Here is an 18,624-nt window from a genome sequence, read left to right as displayed (position 1 = left end):
CCACTCACGCCAGCAACCCCCACTTGGGTCTTCCTCATCCTTATCGTCCTCTTGGCGTACCTGCCCAAGCTCACCTCCGTCCTCCTCGCCATCACCCACTGTCTTGTCTCGCCACCAAGCAAACCTCAGTCACTTCCTCCTCCCCCGGGGACGTGGTTGTCTCACAACCACCAAATCCCCCCTCGCCACCACATTGGTCAAATCATGTCCCGCTGGGATAAGTGTGAATTACCCGAACCAAGGGGGTCAACCACGGTCCGGGCATATCCGTGCGAATATTTCAAGCTACCAACCGGGAAAGAAGGCCTGCTCACCGGTCTACTCTCACCCGCTCTAGACTTCGACCAGCCGGCCTTGTTGACTAATTTGCTCATCCATCTTCTTTGACTAATCATCTACGCTCATGCACAGGTTTACTTCGTATGTACGTATCGACGGGTGTATGCAACACCAGTTGTCGTGGTACAGCAGTATGACGACAGACACACGATGTATCGATTGATCATGCCAAATAGTACTATTAGATTCGCACAAGAAGGCTGCCATGTACGCATACGGCACGTAGCAAACGGCCGAAACCGGATCCACGTTGGTTCAGCGCGTGGCCCCGAGAAGCTGCCGCATCATCGTGATGCGTGCCCGTCCTCGATGTGGCTTCTCTGTGCGCCATTCGCGTGCACGTGAAACCGTCGTCCTTTCTCTCCAGCCCATCCAACCAAAAGCCGGACTCATAATCGCGCAATCACAATTATTACGGTTTGACCAGTCGTACGACCATCGCGTCGTTTTAAGGACGTGTGTTTATTTATAATAAGTCGGTCAAATCATGCACTCGTGTCTTACACACACCATTAAAATAATCGGCCCAAGATACATGACGCTGACGTGGCCACATGAATCAACCTCTCCGAGATTTTTTCTTTTTGTACACCTCGCGACACACCGCAAAGAAAATAAATCTACATTAGCTTGCGAACAAAGAATGTATACTTCATCACACCGCCTACTCCAATTGGACGGTTGAGGTAAGGGCAGCGGGTCCCGCTTTGCCAGGCCAAGCGCGCAAGAGCTTGTCGGCTCAGGCACGGGCACGGTCGGGACCCACCCTCCTTGGTCTGATGTTCCTCCCGCCACGGATCCCTTTGGGGCCCGCACCCACGCCAACCCACCCGTTTTTCCTTCCCTCGCCAAAAGTATTCCCACGCGACCGGTCCTCGTGACGTGTCGTAAGCCACGCGTCACATGCTACAGCCCGTGTAGCCCGTCGCCGCGACCTACTCCTCCACGCATCCGCCCTCGGAGCTAACTATCGATCAGCTGCATCAACATAACAGCAATCAGCGATCGCAACGAGCTGTTACGCTTGGTCGTGGGCAACCAAAACGCGACATGTGATTAGTTTGGTCGGTTGCTCGCCGGTTCGAGACAGCCAAAGCCCCGGCCCGGGGGAGGGAGGGGGGATACCTCGGACGAGTAAGGCATTGAAACGTGGCGGAGGAGGCGTTACGGCACATCATGAGGTCGCTGGAGGTGTTACGGTCACCTCCCCGGTGCCGACACCCCTCAATTATGAGACCCTTCGCGGCTCCACCATCGCCCGGTAGTTTCTCGAAACGTGTCCTCCTCCGATGCGGGGACCACGGGAGCACATCCAGCGACTAAAAATAGACGTAAATATATCAAATTTAATATACATGTATATATACATAACCAGCAAGGGAGGGAAAGGTGATAATATTTTATTAATATCGGGAGACTGTCCGTTAATAGCACGACATGGGCGCTCTCCGGGGACGAAACGGGCAGGCGCGGACGCCGTCAAGTCGTTTCCGTTGCCTTGGAGGGGTCATCTAACGGCACCTTGACGGAGTTCGGTTGACCCCGGGCCTGGTTGGGGGATCGACCGTGGTTGAAATGATTGTCCCGGGATTTTGACCCGAGTTAAGCGTCCCTTGATGATCCCGCACGGAGCTTACCTTCCTTTGAACATTTTCCAATTCTGCTCGTGGCCCTTCGTTCTCGTAGGTCTCACCCTAAGTGCGTTCGTCAAACTGAGAAGGACCGTTGATTGTACTGTATGTTTTGGATAGGATCCGGGTATGCCATGGTCGAGGACAGTACGAAGTCTCTCTCCTCTCTTCTGTGCTCTTTCTTCTCTTTGCTGAAAAGAAAAGAAGGGAAGATGTAGAGAGACAGAGCCGACTAGATTGGGGAGAAGCGATAGGAGGAGGGGGTAGCGGAGACGGGCGATTGTGTAGGGTCTACTGGGCATATGCAGAGGCCTTTTCTTGCTTGTTGATTTCGACTACTGCGTTGGATCTCGATCGCTTTGAGGTACCGGGAGGTGTTTGGGAGCTTCAATTTAGGGTTTATGATGGGTTCTTTTGGTTGAATCGGTGGTGGATGTGGAAATTGAGGTTTCGAGGTGGATTTTGGTGGCCTTGGAAAGGAAGTTGATGGCGTCATCGGAGGTGTCGGTGAAGGGGAGCAGCGTAGGGCGAGGGCAGAGCTTGTCGTCGGGGTGCAGCGAGCCGCACGAGGGCGCGCCGGTGAGGGGGGGCGATGCCGAGGGAAGCATGGAGTACTCCGGCGGCGCTGTCAGCGGGAAAGGTGGGTTTCATCCCCGATCGCCGGTGGTGGTGGTGTGTGTTGCTGTTGCTGTCGATGCAAGGTTTTGATTTTGATTTTTGGCGTGGCTTTTGTTTCAGATTCCGAGGATGCGTTGTACACGGAGCTCTGGCTGGCTTGCGCTGGTCCTCTGGTGACAATTCCCAGATTTGGGGAGAGGGTCTTCTACTTCCCACAGGGGCATATAGAGCAGGTGCGACATGGGAATTCTCATAAAATCCAATTTTCGCTTGAATTACCTCCAAAGTTTCGGATTCATGGGGTTTCACTTACCATTCTTAGGACTTCTCTATGTTTGTTCGCCTTCTCCTTACCTCCCAACTATTGCTGGTTGTTTTAGGTTGAAGCGTCCACTAATCAGGTGGCGGACCAGCAGATGCCGGTTTACAACATTCCATGGAAGATCCCTTGTCGCGTTATGGATGTCCGACTGAAGGTGCTGTCATGAAACCCCTAGAAATAAGGAATTCTCCTCATTTTTTCGGTTTTATCATTAAAAAATGATTCGTTTGTTGATAGGCTGAGCCGGACACTGATGAGGTATTTGCCCAGGTGACTTTGATCCCTGATTCGAAGGTATCTCTTCAAAACCTAATCATTTTGTATACTTTTGGGTTGTTTACTATGAACTTTTTGTTGAGCTATGAAGAGAAGTTAAAGAGTTTTCTTTTGGATTTTAACGAAGTTGCTGTTAGTCCAGCAAGATGACACAGTGGAGAAGGAGATGCTTCCGCCTCCACCACCACGGCCTCATGTGTATTCTTTCTGCAAGACACTGACTGCATCTGATACAAGCACACATGGTGGATTCTCGGTGCTAAGACGGCATGCTGATGAGTGCCTACCTCCGCTGGTATAGAATTCAAATCTGTTTTTCTCTCGCCCGGTGGATTCTCTGTGTAAGATTTTGCTTTTTGTTGATTATTTGGTTGGTGATCAGGATATGAGCAGGCAGCCGCCAAGTCAAGAACTGGTGGCTAAGGATTTGCACGGAGTAGAATGGCGCTTCCGCCACATCTTTCGGGGTATTATAAGTTTATTGCCTATACCATTTGTCCTAGGTGTGGTCTGATTGTGGGCTTTGGATCCTCTAAGATTTGGTAAATAGTCATAAGAATGGCACTACCTGTCTCTTTTTTACCAAATGATCGTGGTCTTTATGTGAGAAACATATGCCCATATCTTTGATAATGTGCAGACTATAAAGTTGGCATCTCGAAGTTGGCTTGTCATAATACATTGTTTTCTTTTTCATTAATCTTTTGTAGACAAGTAGTTTAGTATCTCTGACTATTGTACTTTGCAGGTTGAAGTTGTGATCATAATGACATGATTCTATCGTTAACCTTCATATGCTTAAACTGAAATCTAGTTAGATATGTACTGTGCTTTTGACTTTGTCCACCTGATCTAAAGTTATTGTAGTTGTGGGCCTTATTATTTGCTCTGTTGTCTTTAAACTAGGTCAACCACGAAGACACCTACTTCAAAGCGGTTGGAGTGTCTTTGTTAGTTCTAAGAGGCTCGTTGCCGGTGATGCCTTTATATTTCTAAGGTCTGTTAATGTCCATGCTCACCTGACATACATAAATTTTAGTATTATATTCTAAGTGGTTGCTACACGGCTGGCAGAGGGGAGAATGGCGAACTCCGTGTTGGAGTGAGACGTGCAATGAGACAGCAGAATAATGTTCCATCTTCGGTTATATCCAGTCATAGTATGCACCTGGGTGTCCTTGCCACAGCATGGCATGCTGTCAACACTGGAACCATGTTTACAGTTTACTACAAACCACGGTATGCGGGCTTTGCTTTGAATTCCATGCATCATATCACACATAATAAGGCAAATGGTATTTCGTCATTGATTTTAATTAATGGTCAAGAGAAATTTTACAAAGACTAGAATGTTCTCATTACTTTCCAAGCCACTGCTGGTGATTGTTATACAAACCGATCTTACACATCATTCATCTACCTTGTCTGTTTGGTTGTTCCGACAGGACTAGCCCATCAGAGTTCATTGTGCCTTTTGATCAATATGTGGAGTCTATCAAGAGGAACCATTCTGTAGGGATGAGGTTCAAAATGAGATTTGAAGGCGAAGAGGCCCCAGAACAGAGGTATAAGCTTTTTTTATTTCACTTCACTCTATGCATCAGGTCACTTTAGCAGCACTTCAAGTTCGGTAGAATATTTTCTGACTACAAAACTATTTATGCTTAAAGGTTCACCGGAACCATTGTTGGCATAGGAGATTCTGACTCTAGCAGGTGGCCTGGATCAAAATGGAAATGTCTCAAGGTAACTTATCCTGATTTGTTGATAATATTCCTTGAATTAAATTGAGTAGCACTATGTTTTAACTTTTAGGTACGGTGGGATGAGACATCTTCAATTCCTCGTCCGGACAGGGTTTCACCATGGAAAATTGAGCCTGCTCTGACACCTCCTCCTCTCAATCCCCTTTTGATGCCTAGGCCAAAAAAGCCTCGAACAGCTGCATTTTCTTATTCCCCCGACTCATCTATTCTAAGAAAAGAAGGTAAAGTATCATTTTCATGGCCCTAATATTGCACTTGTCGTGATGCATTTTAAAGATAAAATTGACCATTGTGACATGCTACTCAGCTGCTCCGAAAGTCATTGCAGACCCTTCCCAATCACATGGAAGCCCTAGGGTCTTGCAAGGTCAAGAAATCATGACCTTGAGAAGTGCTTTTGCTGATAGTAATGAGTCAGGTGCTGCTAAAAAATCGATCATGTGGTCGACAAATGCTGAAGAGAAAAACGATGTTTCTTCTCAGAGACGATTTGGATCAGATAGCTGGATGCACACAAAGAGGCATGAGCAAACCTGTGCTGAGATATTGTCAGGATTCCGGGCTCCTGATTCTAGTGGGTTTCGCTCACCACTCCTTGAGCATAATTCAGGTGACAAAAGCCTTTCAAAGCCTCACCTCCAAGATCAAGAGTCCAGACATAACTATTCTCCTGGCTCATGGTCGCTGATGCCTCCACATTCAGATTTTAGCATGGGTGAATGCAACTTGAAGACATCCTCGCAAGTTGGTGAGATTTCTCATCTAAAAGCTGAAAGATATAGATGTGGCATGCAGGGTGGTCTTTCTGAGTTTCAGGGTTTAGGAGGTGATCAAACTTCACTGAATTGGTTAGAGCATATGATGCCAGAGTCTCGAAAAGATAACCAGCCACAACCAAAGGTCATCAAACCCCAGCCGCTGGTGCCATCCCAAATTGATGTGGCAAAGCCAAAAGCAAGTAGTGGTTATAAGCTATTTGGGTTTCATATAAATAGCAGCCCGATGATCTCTGAATCAGCTGTGCCGCAGAGCAACTCAGCGGATATTTTGATATCACATAGCTGTCAAACTTCAACATTGCCTCAACCACTTGGCTTGGAGGCTGACAAACATTCTGAGTCGTCCATAGTTGCAAAATTAGTTGGTACAACACCAACAAATGGTGATGCAGAAAAACTTATTCAGGCTTGTCCACAAGCACCTAAAGAAGGCCAGAGCAAGCTGCAAGGTGGTCCAATTAGGAGTTGCACAAAGGTAACCTCTGTTTCAATTTTTACTTCTTGTATCATTGTTGGACATGCTTCTAACAAATCTGAGTTTGGCATCATATGGTACAATTGCTAAGGTGAGTTCTGTCTTGCAATGTAATTATTTACTAGATTACAGATTTAAGTGGCTGGGTTCTGAAATATGTTTTCTATGTCATGTTTTATGCAGGTATCAGTTAATCATATATGTCAATTTAGGTTTTCCCCATTCGATGTACAATAGAGAAGCTTGAAGGAGAACTTATAAATTTGGTTTAAGTAATAAACAGCCAAAATAATTTGGTTTCTTATATAACATACAAAACTTCTCTGGGGTTGCTTGTGAAAATCCACAGTAGGAGTCCTGTTGAATTCATGCTTTAATGAGAAGGTCCATAGCTGGATGAATGCCAACTGAGACCAAACTTACATAAAAAAGTTTCTATTTGTAAATATTGAAAGCTCAATTGCTTCTTGCTATAGAGTAATTTGCAGATTTGTGGCTAGCCATTTATATTGTGAGAATATGGTAGAGTATATGGAGCGATCATTATCCATTACTTTGATTTAGCCTCTGACCTGAGTGTACACATTTCAGGTGCATAAGCAAGGTATTGCTCTTGGTAGATCTGTTGACCTTACCAAGTTCAATGGTTATGATGAACTGATTGCTGAACTAGATCAAATGTTTGAATTTGAGGGTGCGCTGGTGGCTCCCAACAAAAATTGGTTGGTTGTGTACACTGACAATGAAGGTGATATGATGCTTGTTGGAGATGATCCCTGGAAGTAAGTGCTTGGTTTAGGTCCTTTTTTCTACTCCATCATTTTGGTAGTTACTATTTAGGCTGACCTGCTGCTGATTGCAGTGAATTCTGTAACATGGTTCATAAGATATACATCTACACTCGAGAGGAGGTCCACCGGATGAACCCAGGAACTCTAAATTCTAGAGTTGAAGAGAGTCCAGCTGCTTCAGATGAAAAAATAGCTGGCAAAGAAACAAATGGCCCTGTGCCTACTCCTGACCCTGACAATTCCGAGGGCTGTCCAGGTGTTGACGCGGTATGCAGATTTTGCTGTGCTTAGTGTGATGGAAAAGCATGTTACTTAATGAATGTGTCTTTTGTGCAAACCATATGTCTATGCCTACCTTTTGTTTGTTCATGCTATTAATTTAGTGCCATTAAATATTTACACAGTTACATCAAAGGTGCAGAGGAGTTTTTTATGCCCCTTGAGCTTTTATTTTTATACCAAAATGACCGGCCCATAGACCAATTATCAAAATATACTCGTAGAAAAACTTGTGCTCCAATTTGGAGCATCCTTTTTTGTTTTCAGATGATCAAAACTGAAAAGGACTCATCTTTCTTGTCTGTCTGTTGCCTTGTGCAGGCTTTTTAAAGATGTCGAGAAAAGAAAAAAACAATGTGGAAAGTAGCTTTTTTGTGGTGGGTCTAACTTTTGAGATACTTTGTGCTTGCTGGTAAGCCCCATCTTGTCCTCCGTATGCCTGCTGCTGGCCCTAGGCTGGGGCATGGAACCTTTCTTATTTCCTGCAGTTTTGGTGGTATTGTAATTTTGCTTACAAGGCCCCTTTTGGTATATATATACCGGATAGGTAAGGTAGGTCTTAATCCTTTGCACCTACCATGTAAATAGCTTATCCGTCTATTATATATTTATAACTCACATTCCCTATCGTTTTTGTCACTCGTGTGTCATGATACATTTTCTTGGAATGAACCTTAGAGCTTGTTTATAGGCTTTGGTTTGATCAAATTATACGTCTAATGAAATAGCTATTGTAGATTTTATCTTCACTTCTTTCTCTGTGTGAGCTCTAAATTCTGTGTGCTTATTGCCCCACTGGTTCCGCAAGAAGTTAAAAAAGCCTAATATCGACAGTGTGTCTTTGGAGCTACTTGGTTGATGCTTGATCCGACTCCAGCTGACAATATACAGGCTTTCCCTGTAACAAGTTGAACCAACCTTGGATGCAGCTCAAATGTGTTTGTGTTGTGGATAACGTTAGAGCGGAATCATGATCCCATCTTTTCTGCTTCTTTCTGGCTCTGTGAAAGGGACATGGGTTTGTTGAGCACATCTAATTTCCAGAATTTGGTTCCACGAAAGAGACATTTGGTTAGTGGGCAGGTAGCATCGCCACAGGGCTGGCTGGCTGGCCTCTGTATCATCTCGAGCTTGTGGTGGTAGCTGTGAAGTCGACTGCCTCCTACAGCTCAAACATGGACGCACGCTTGTCGACATTCAAATTTTGGATCACATTCAAATTTTGTTAGCGTGATGAGCCCGTGGTTATCAGCTTTGTTTCGTCTGGAATCCAGTCTGTAACCAACGCATGTTATTCTTGAGTTTTATTTGAGGAGCCTTTTTCGGAGAAATGCTAGCGATCGGACATGTGTTCACCTTTTCCCCATAGTTGGCATAGTTGGTTGGTGATCGCATCCTACAGAGACAGCACAACACGGCTTCTCTAGACCATGGAACTTGCATGGTCTGAAGGGAGGAAGATAGCAATAAGTCCTCCAAAAGGAACTGCACCAAGAAGCAGAGCATCTCTGTTTCAAGGCCAAGCTACAACGACGGGCAGAGAAAACGCGGACATGGTGATCGTGATCGCTCCTTTTCCTTGTGCTTTGCTCGACAGGATTCTGCAAGCCTACGGATGCTGCTGCCACCATTTTGTGGGCGTAATACGCTACTATTGCCGTTAATGCTGGTGACTACCAGGAAACATTGCAGCCACTTGGGATCGATTCGCGGTCCATTCTCTCTCTCTCTCTCTCTCTCTCTCTCTCTCTCTCTCTCTCATCTTTGAAGCCCACTATGAATCGACGACATCTTATCCAAATATACCATGTTAATCCACAACTGGCTCATACGATACTCCATGCGAGTCGGCTAGTGTTTTCGGGCACCGACGTACGTTGACTATCTATATCCACTTCATCATCGATATGCAACCGCTGGCTGAGATCCTGAGACAGAGAAACGTTCCCTTCGCTTAATCTCTTCGATTATGTTTGTCAGCTTTGCCATACAAACCTCTTCACCATATTCACCCAAACTTTTAGCTGTTGCCTATCGAAACTCTAAAGCATACGATTTGCTAAAGGCAGAATAACAAAATAGGAATTAGCTTCACCTTTTCAGATCCCACCGAGGGGCTGTTGCCAGTTCAAATGAGACACCCCTTATCAAGTGTCATCATCCCATTCAAACAACAAGTACACACGCAATTCTTCGAGAGAGACAAGGCCCCGAGAAAGTTCCAACAAAGAGAGTCCTACATTTATCATTATGAGTATTTTAGATGACCAAATACTGTGTGAAGGACTGATGCATGTGTACCTGCTGATCTAGATGCCATTCTTCTTCATGATGGATAAATACCATGGATCTCAGTTCCTAGTACCTGTCAAAGTATCTCGATGCTGCTGCTTTGGAGGAACCAACCCATGATAAAGCTCGTTTCACTGTTCACCGGTCTAGCTTCTGGTTTGAATACTTCCAAGCAGAAGAAGCCAATCAAGCAGCCTTTTAGTTGTCACTGTTGCCTCTGAGGACTTCTGAAAGCTTTTGGGGACATCCATGTGGCAGCAGAAACTAGATAGTGTCATCATCCGCTTGCAGTTCGAGTCATGGGGATCACACCAGAGATTTGATAGCAATGCGAAGATGCGCCGCAACCTGATGACACAAAATGACTGAGAAATCGATACTGTGCAGACCCAGAAAACAGTTCATTTCTGAACAAGGTTGCCACTCTTTTATCTCCAGGGTAATGGCTCCAGCTATGGTTTGTCTTGATGGCAGTATGGGGGATGAATGACCCGAGAATGTGACAGAAACAACAGTAACAACAAAGAGGTCAGTGAGCTGGTGACGGTCGAGGATCTTGTCAGTGATGACACTGGCCAGTGAGCTGGTGATGTGCAGTGGAAGCTGAGAGGACGATGGCACCAACACGATATAAATGAATGAATTTAATGAGGGTGCATCCATTTGCTGGACCAAAGATAAGGGAGATGAGGTCCAGACCTGTCAGGCCACACAGATTCAATCCACATCATCCGATGGCATCTCTCTTCAGAACACGGATGAGAAGCCATGACGGATAGCAATTAAAGAACATGAAAGAACAGATCAGCTGCAGAGACTTGCAACTCTTTCAGCACTTCAACCTTGTTCCATGCAATTACTCAGCAGTCCTTTCCATTGGTTTCAGAATAACTGGACAGATCAGATTTCAACCTCATCAGATAAAGCTTGTTGTTCATGTCAATTGCATGCCATTGTTAGTAAACAAAAAGCAAATACTTGGGTTTAATTAGTTTCTGAAAGGGAAGTTTAACTACAAGGGAGAAGGGAAAAGTTACTGAGCGCTAGCACACATTCAACATGAAATTACATCCGAAAGAGGTCGTAGAAGAGCAAGACAGGCTTCCACTAATCCAATTCACCATGATACTATGCGAAACTGAAGTCGAACAAATTAGTCATGTCGGATGATACAAATATTCCACGGTAAACTCTTATTCCATGATGAAAGAGTAACAAACTGTTCATTGGCTACAGAACTAGCTTAGTGATGTGTGACATCGACACCTTCCTTAAGATATGAAACACAAAATGCTAAGAAATTGCTGAAATGCTCACATGACCTCTTCATTACTGCTTTTAAAACGATATATAAAATGGCTAGAACTTAGAAGCACCCTCTGAGCACCATTAAAATCAATGCAATTTCTGATTCTCCTTGATTTCTCATGACACTGTATTATCGAAGCCGGCAGAGTTTAAGAGCACCGCCTTGATATCTTCTGGCAGAACACCAGGACCTTCCTTGGATTGCTGATAAGGGAACAAGAAAAAAGATTACCATCCTTGGCAAGTAAACAATGAGGCAAACCCAGCTAAAAGATGAGAGGATGTAATGAATTTTGTTAATATAAGGATACGATGAGACCAAAGCTTACCTCAGCTCGGAAAACATCCATGGCAAACCCATTGAAACAGCTGATGACAGCCTGCTGGATGTCAATTCCAAGGCCATCGAGTGCCCTCATAGTGGAGAGCAATAGGCCAGGTCTTCGGGCACAAAACATATGAATGTTAACTGCTCGGCCTTCTCTTACCCTGACCTCAACCTATAAAATAAGCAGTGTAGATCAGTTTGTCACATAGCAGCAAAAAAGTAGAAACCTTGAAGACCCAGTCCAGTAAAATTGGCAACCATGCTTTTTATAGTCTATTCTGATCTTACGTTCCTGGGATGACAAGGATTGTTTGTCAAGAAGTTTAAGATCAAACAAAGTGAATGCAAGCAGCCATCTAATTTTCTGAGGACAATAATTTAGATGAATATATGAAAAATCAAAAGATTGTTCCGCGGTTGTGAGGTTCAAGTAATAAGGTAAATATTTGTATATGGCATTTGGGCCTTTATGTCTTGCGACAAATGGCTAGCATACATTTGCATCGATTAGCAATTGTAGTTTGTGAGGATTACATCAGATTGACCAGTTATCAAATTTACAAAAAACATAACGAAGTCTACTTGATCAACAAAAGCTGCATCTTTCAGTGCTCACTACATTTTAGAAAAGGAAGAGTTCATTCAGTTAAGTTGCTACTCCTGGAAATTAGCATAAGAGATGGCAATATTTTATATTGGCAGTAAATGAAAAAAACAAGAGGCTCATGCATAGATACTCACTCTTGCTGGCTGAGCATTTGGGCTTGGTACAGAACTTGGGCAGAGCTCCTCCTTCACACGGCATGATAAAGTGGGTAGTGTTGGCGTCAACGGGTGAAAGCTTGTTGCACTTGTAACAGGCACCGAAGAACTGGAAGGTGTCGATTCGAGTTCATTGTGAAGGTCGTTGATCCTTCGCAAAAGCTCTTTCAGGTACTCAATTGCATCACCAAGAATGGATGCTCTGTCCATCTAACAAGACCAGATTGATTAGTTGTACCGAACTCGGAAAAAACACAAATAAAAAGATAGGATCTTCATTGACTGAATCAGGAAAATATCCCTGTAAAAAATGTAATGATTTCTGTATAATAAATATCTAACATGTGCAGACAACAATGTGCGTGCGAGTGAGGATATCCAAAATCACCTTTGATGCTGAGCTCAGAAAGAACACAAATAAAATGATAAGATCTTCCTGGAATATGTCCTATGAAAATGTAATGATTTGTGTTCAATGAAGATCTAAAATGTGCAGATAACAATGTGTGTGTGAGGATATCCAAATTCACATTCAAATAGTAGATAAAACAAATTGTATGTTTCGTTCGACGCAGCATAGGAGCGCTATCAATAATTTATTACTAAACAATGCGTAAATAGGATTACTGATAAGTTGTTATTTGCAAAGGACTCGAGTCCATTTAATCATAGCAATGCAGAACTCTCCAATAGCTAGAGATAGTAAGTCACTAGAAATCTTGCAGCTAAAAACCAAATGGAATCTATGTGTTGTTGTATAAATTTTACGTGTGCAGATTACAATCTATGTTGAATCCTACAATTTTACACTGTAAAGAAGAAGTGGAGGATACAAGTCTTTACCTTGCTGATCTTGGGAACAACAGACCTAAGCATGTAAAGCCGGTCATTGAGCTTCTTCCTTCTCCTCCTCTCGGCCATCAAGTTCTTCGCAGGCAGGCCCTTCTTCTTCCCTTTCTGATCTCCACCTCCGGTCACCGTGCTGTTGGCATAAGAGTTGCTACCTCCACAACCGCCGCCGCCATTTGCGTTCTCCTCACCTATGACATTCTCCGCTGCAGCATCATCCGTGTCATAATTCAATCCCGATGCGTCGATGCTCCCGTCGTCCATCTCATCCTCCTCATTCCCCTTCCTCCTCTTGTTGCTCTCTTCTTCCAACTCAGTCTTCCCACGGTTCCCCGGCACCACCCCTTCCCACTCCCAAAGCCCCAAGAGACCACCTTTTTCGCCGGAAACTGATGAATTCTGCCGAAGAGCGGCGGCCGCCCGCTTCTGGAACAGAGTGGGCTGCGCACCCACGGGCGGGAAGATCTCCAGAGGCCTCAACACCTTGGGCCGGTTGAGAAATGGAGAACTCTCGAAGCCGTCGAAGCCCATGGGGCCGAAGGCGGCACCGGAGCTGGAACCAGAACAGTGCCCGGACGAGGGCAGCAGATGGTCACCAGAGAATGCGGCTCCGGAGCTCAGATCGGGACAACCAAGCTGCTCGCCCGCCCCCATTCCTGCAAAACCAAGGACTCCTCCCCCGCCACAACCTCTGTTCATCATGACCGGGAAATTGGACACTTGGGAAGCCTGGAGAAACCCCGGGGCGTCGCAGCCGACACCAAACCCGGTGTCGAAGGGGTTGGAGCTAACCGAGACGAAGAGAGAGGAAAGGGCTGATTTTGCAGTGAAAAATGGCTGGTTTTGATCGAGGTTGACGACGGGTGGGAGCATCAGGGCCTCGTGCGGCGAAACATTCGAGGGAAAGGCCACGTCCGTGAGCTCCTGATGTGTCTGGAACGCCTGAAAGGAATGGTGGGAGGCGGCAGGCGGCACGGGGTTGGAGGCAGCGGCGCTGCCCAGGTACCAGTCGTTGTCGTCGTCGTCGTCCAGCATGGACTTGAAGCTGAGGAGGCCGAGCTCGTCCCTGCGCCCTCCCATCACCCCGCTACTGGCGTTGGACGCGTTCGCTCTCGTCCACGACGCGGCGTCGTCCTCGTCGCCTCCTCCTTCCGTCCACACCCCGCCATTGATCCCCGAGAGCATGGCCGCTCCTGTCCTCTCTCCGCGTTACAGAAGAAGACAGAAGACGGTGTGGGGTTGGGTATTAAGGCCTTTTAACCTTTTCTCTACCGTTTCAGAGCTCGCAGCACTCCGCCTGCGAGGGGATGCATTCAAACCATTGCGTTTCACGAAGGGAGAGCAGCAGACGTGTGGCGTGGTGGCCTTCCGCTCCTTTCCTGTCACTTCCTATTATTGCCATGTCGGAATCCCCAATATGCCCACGAGCAAAGGCTCTGCTCATCATCACCGGCAGAGTCCACAGACCATTGACAGGCGGTGAACAATGCTCATGTCTTCATACAATTAATCTCTGTAGGTCTCACAGTACAATTCACATCAGTTTGGCCAAGAATTCCAGCATTGTTTGCTGTTGGAAGCTGCTGTGATCTGCTAGCTTTTCATCTACTACAAACCTTGTCATTTGCTGCAGTAACTTTAGTTGTGTGCGGAACAAAACATTACTCATCTACAGATCGATGAGTGGTCCAAGTGGTATCGGTAGTCAACAAATGAGGCCAGCCATATCCATGTGAAGGACATAAAGCTTTGTTTTGTGTTGGATGATGGAGCGAGAAGGGAACACAGACATGGGGAAGTCCTTTTCGACAGTGCCGAGGGAGCTTAGTCCAGTAACCTCTTGATGCCAACACTTCGAGGAGCAGAACAGATGCTCTTTTGTTGTGAGGTAGAATGATACAGCAGGTAAGGGATATTGTAGCCTGCAACCTCATGTAGAAACACCATGCATTCCATATCTTATCTCATGCATCATTGTCCAAACTACAGAAGAACATGATTCTGATTGCAGCTGTAGAAAAGGAAGGTAAAAAAAATGAGTAGGGAGAAGGAGAGGCTTTCTTTTAAGGTATTGAAGGACAGTAATGTCATGATGAATGCATCTCTAAGGACCACATCTGTTATTCTTCCAAGGGAAGTGGTAATAACTCGAGAAAGAGATGGAGGTCTGCAGTATTCCCTGGTAAATTGGGCAATCACCAACTGAGGTAGACGGAGAGGTGGGGCTGTGCTTTAACGGCCGGAAGAGGTCCCAGGCACAGCGTTATTTATGGTAGAGGAGACAAACAGGGATACGAGAGAGAGAGAGAGAGAGATGCAAGGTGGGAATAAAGTGGAGAGAGAAGAGGATGGGAGGGGAAGCCAAGTATCTCGTGATTGCTTCTATTCAACTCGGATGGGTTTCCTCAGCTTTCATGCATCTCGCACTGATGGTTACTGCCAAACCTGGTTTGTCGTTGTCCACAGACTGCAACCCAAACAGTTCATCGTGTGTGTTCTTTGACCAAGAAAATTAGCACCACTGCAGCAAAAGACAGCGAGACAAGACTGAGAGTGAGAAGAAGGATTTATGATGCATCACCTGCTGAATTAAAGCTGTGCGACTCTAATAATCTCAAAATATAAAACCAACAAGAGAAGAAGAACTTCTCAAAATGTTATCTACACAATTAGCATATGTATCTCTTTCAATTAAAATTAATTATCCAATAAAATACATTAATATATATATATATATATAAATTTTGATTTTAAGAAAAATAAGCATAGAACCACCCAACCCCATCATTGGACCAAGTTATCAGAGCCCAGATTTGTCTTGGGCCACTTCATCTTGGGCCTATTCATTCTTATAGCCATCTACTTAACCCAATTCTGGGCTCTTGGGCTCTAATAAATTGGTCTATTCATTAGGCAGTGGTTTTATGCTTATTTTCCTTTATATATATATATATATATATATTCACTGGATTAATTGCATAAATGTGTTGGTAATGTGATATAGTTCTATTGATGGAAGCATGGTGGGCAAAGGTAGAAACATTGTGATTCGAGGACCAACATCTCACATGGCTGTCATCAATAAGCACTAATTCCAGATGCCACTGATGGCAATGCAGGCAGACCGCCGGTTGCGCAGTTCCTATCCAAGCCAGGTAGATGAAGCTTATGTTAGTCATGGAGGAAATGGTTGCTCTCTTCCTCTTCCGGCCTCGGCATGATCTTCTAGAGTTGAACTGTCCGCTGTAGTTAGGATGCACAGAAAACAAGCAAAACACAGGTTGCAGCAAACTATATCCTGACATGTACTTTGCGCCAAAGGAGCAGGAAACAAAGACAACTATAGCTCGAGCCTGTCGGGCGTCGGCAGATTTAGCTGCTTGTAGCTTGTGAATCCCCCGTCGAGCACCAGGTTATGACCTGTGATGTACTTGGAATCGTCCGACGCCAGGTAAACGGCTGCCTTGGCGACGTCGATCTCCTCACACTTTGCTCCGTTCAACTCGCTCAAACCATCCACTATCTCCATTATCTTTTGCCTTCCCACGTCGCCGTATATCTGAGCCAACTGATCCACCACCAGCCGCGTCGGGATCACGAATGGCGAGATGCAGTTGACTCGGACCCCGCGGCGGCACAGTTCGCCGGCGACCGACTTCACGATCCCGGTCACCGCAAACTTGGAGATGGTGTATGGGTGCGTGCCGAGCCCTCCCATGAGCCCGCTGACGCTTGAGATACAGATGATGGAGCCCGAGCCGGTTGGGGCCATGACGCGGGCCGCGTGCTTGATTCCGGCCAGGGTTCCGCGGACGTTGACGCCCATGACGTGGTCGAAGTCAGCCAGGTCGAGGCGGGCGACGTCGGGGGCCATCGGCGGGCCAGCGATGCCGGCGCTGTTGTGCATGATGTGCAGGCGGCCGTGGCGGGCCACGGCGAAGTCGACAGCTTCGGCCACTTGTTGCTCGACGGTCACGTCGCACTCCACGAACTGGGCGTGCGGGCCGAGCTGTTGGGCGGCTTGCTCGCCCAGTAACGCGTCGACGTCAGCGAGGACGACGGTGGCGCCCTCTTCGATGAACTCACGTGCCGCGGCCTTGCCCAGCCCACCTGCTCCTCCGGTGATCAGAGCCACCTTCCCCTCCAACCTGCAACCATGCATTTCGCAGAGGGAAACAGACGCTCATCCATAGAGATTTACCGACGAGACATCAAGAAGCTCATAATTTAGATGCTACAAGTTAACCTATCAATCATTGCCATATCAGTTAACTGTAGACGACAGGAACGAGTTTGCCACCTCAACGCATAGCAGACTCACCTGCCTCTCTGCCTCGCCGACGAGAACTTGACCTGTTTTCGCCATGAACTCTCCTTCGTTCCGGCCACGGCCACTCTCCTGCTTAATTTCCGAGCCAGTGTAATCACAAATCGAGAAGAATAGACACCATCGTCAGCTTAAATACTCAGTCTCCACAAGTTTGAGAGGACAAAGGCGGAGGACGTACCGGGAGACAAGGCGGAGCATCCTGGCGGCGGAGAAGAAGAGCGGATGGTCTCTCAATATCTCGATGGCCTTCTCTTGTCCGTTGGGGCTGCTCTCTTTCTTCCACGACTATATAACGACGACGAGCTCGCTTCCCATGCAACCCGTTTTCCCATATAAATCTGTATTACTAGTATATCTCTGTTTGGATCAGAAAAGGCCGATATAGTATGGACAAAGTTGGTGGAATTTGAAGGGGAAAGCGTAACACAAACAAGGAAAAAAAGGAAGCGAAGCCTGTGACTCCCCACACTAACATCGCACGGGAGAACAGGCGAAGCCTGCGACGCACCCTGTGAGAGAGAGTACAGTCAACGACTGCTTTCTTGACGCGTGTCCCGCCTCAGGTGTCTGGCCGTACGTTGGAGCTGCGTGTGGCTGTATGGTGGACCGCGTGTCAGCAGCAGCTCACGGCTTGCTTTGATATCCGTGTTGGCGCCCGTCGCGGAGTTTATCTTCTTCTTCCTCCAGCCTGCCTGCGAAGGTTGCAGTGTGAGTCATCCACATGAAAGAAGCGTTCGTATACATTTCATCAAACATTCTGTCAAATATGTAGGATTGGAATTCTTTTGGGATACATATACGTAGGTTAGAGATGATGTCTTTACTTGTAAATTCTCTAAACAAAAGAAAGGTTCTCAGCATCATATCCTTTCTGCCTAATGGTGTAATAGTTATCGCACCAAACAATACGAGGGCATCATTTTATTAGCAGAGCATTGGGTGAATTATTTGCAGCAGACGTAGAAAAGTAAGTCCGAAATCAGGTGAAGCATCACATCTTGGGCTACTAAAAGACAACAAGCGTGACAACATTCTAGTTACGAGTCACCTTCGTTTGCTTAATCAAAGTCATAAGAGTACACAGAGAACATGAAACAGGCAGGAAGCTGGCATGATAGCCACAGGTGGCTTACCTTCTTCAAAGGAGCAAGAGAAAAGCTGCATTGGGTTTGGTTTGGCGTCAGCTAAATGCAGGAAATATGTATGTCCCAAAGGGCTCAAACAACCCACTGCATTTGTTGGCAGTGGATGAGGCTGTGCTTTTGACCCCCTGCAGTGGATGAAGCAGAGCATCCGCAGAGTTATGCCGCCACATATATCCAAAGAGCAGCCCCCATCAACTTCATCTTTCTTTTATCCCCTCATGTAGGTTTGTGTGGTGCTCCATGAAATCATGGATGCAGTTCCCAGGTTGCCTTCTTCGTCAGGGTGGGGAAACAACACCGGGACAGCTTTGGTTTCTCCCAGCTGGCGTCGCTT

General features: G+C 46.2%; 3 protein-coding genes across 6 annotated transcripts; 1 reads left to right on the top strand and 2 right to left on the bottom strand.

Annotated features, from left to right (window-relative positions):
• Window positions 1–2,153: 2,153 nt before the first annotated feature.
• On the top strand, window positions 2,154–8,025 carry LOC135624676 (auxin response factor 24-like). Of its 2 annotated transcripts, none has more exons than XM_065128538.1 (15): window positions 2,154–2,610; window positions 2,709–2,821; window positions 2,969–3,064; window positions 3,148–3,204; window positions 3,329–3,481; window positions 3,569–3,653; window positions 4,093–4,183; window positions 4,261–4,425; window positions 4,632–4,751; window positions 4,857–4,932; window positions 5,002–5,173; window positions 5,260–6,206; window positions 6,798–6,988; window positions 7,069–7,264; window positions 7,598–8,025. In XM_065128538.1, the coding sequence occupies exons 1-15, from the start codon at window positions 2,457–2,459 to the stop codon at window positions 7,604–7,606; spliced, it is 2,625 nt and encodes an 874-aa protein (XP_064984610.1). In that variant the 5' UTR covers window positions 2,154–2,456; the 3' UTR covers window positions 7,607–8,025. The 2 variants fall into 2 exon arrangements, with proteins under 2 accessions (XP_064984610.1, XP_064984609.1); XM_065128537.1 differs by having other exon boundaries at window positions 3,314–3,481.
• Window positions 8,026–10,735: 2,710 nt separating this feature from the next.
• On the bottom strand, window positions 10,736–14,147 carry LOC135624674 (transcription factor ICE1-like). The gene is made up of 4 exons (XM_065128532.1): window positions 12,810–14,147; window positions 11,946–12,176; window positions 11,206–11,376; window positions 10,736–11,080 (listed from the first exon to the last, which is right to left on the bottom strand). Exons 1-4 carry the CDS (start codon window positions 13,998–14,000, stop codon window positions 10,994–10,996), a joined length of 1,680 nt encoding a protein of 559 aa, XP_064984604.1. The 5' UTR covers window positions 14,001–14,147; the 3' UTR covers window positions 10,736–10,993.
• A 1,891-nt stretch (window positions 14,148–16,038) lies between these two features.
• LOC135624675 (zerumbone synthase-like) lies at window positions 16,039–18,402 on the bottom strand. Of its 3 annotated transcripts, XM_065128534.1 has the most exons (5): window positions 18,279–18,402; window positions 17,654–17,837; window positions 17,324–17,502; window positions 17,137–17,214; window positions 16,039–16,963 (listed from the first exon to the last, which is right to left on the bottom strand). In XM_065128534.1, exons 3-5 carry the CDS (start codon window positions 17,341–17,343, stop codon window positions 16,156–16,158), a joined length of 906 nt encoding a protein of 301 aa, XP_064984606.1. In that variant the 5' UTR covers window positions 17,344–17,502; window positions 17,654–17,837; window positions 18,279–18,402; the 3' UTR covers window positions 16,039–16,155. The 3 variants fall into 3 exon arrangements, with proteins under 3 accessions (XP_064984606.1, XP_064984607.1, XP_064984608.1); XM_065128535.1 differs by lacking the exons at window positions 17,654–17,837; window positions 18,279–18,402 and having other exon boundaries at window positions 17,324–17,593; XM_065128536.1 differs by lacking the exons at window positions 17,137–17,214; window positions 17,324–17,502; window positions 17,654–17,837; window positions 18,279–18,402 and adding an exon at window positions 17,062–17,093.
• Window positions 18,403–18,624: the final 222 nt, after the last annotated feature.

The sequence above is a fragment of the Musa acuminata genome, chromosome BXJ2-10, assembly GCF_036884655.1.
Source record: "Musa acuminata AAA Group cultivar baxijiao chromosome BXJ2-10, Cavendish_Baxijiao_AAA, whole genome shotgun sequence".
NCBI lineage: Eukaryota > Viridiplantae > Streptophyta > Magnoliopsida > Zingiberales > Musaceae > Musa > Musa acuminata.
The sequence above is the reverse complement of the archived record's forward strand: the minus strand, read 5'-3'. Positions and strand labels throughout refer to the sequence as shown.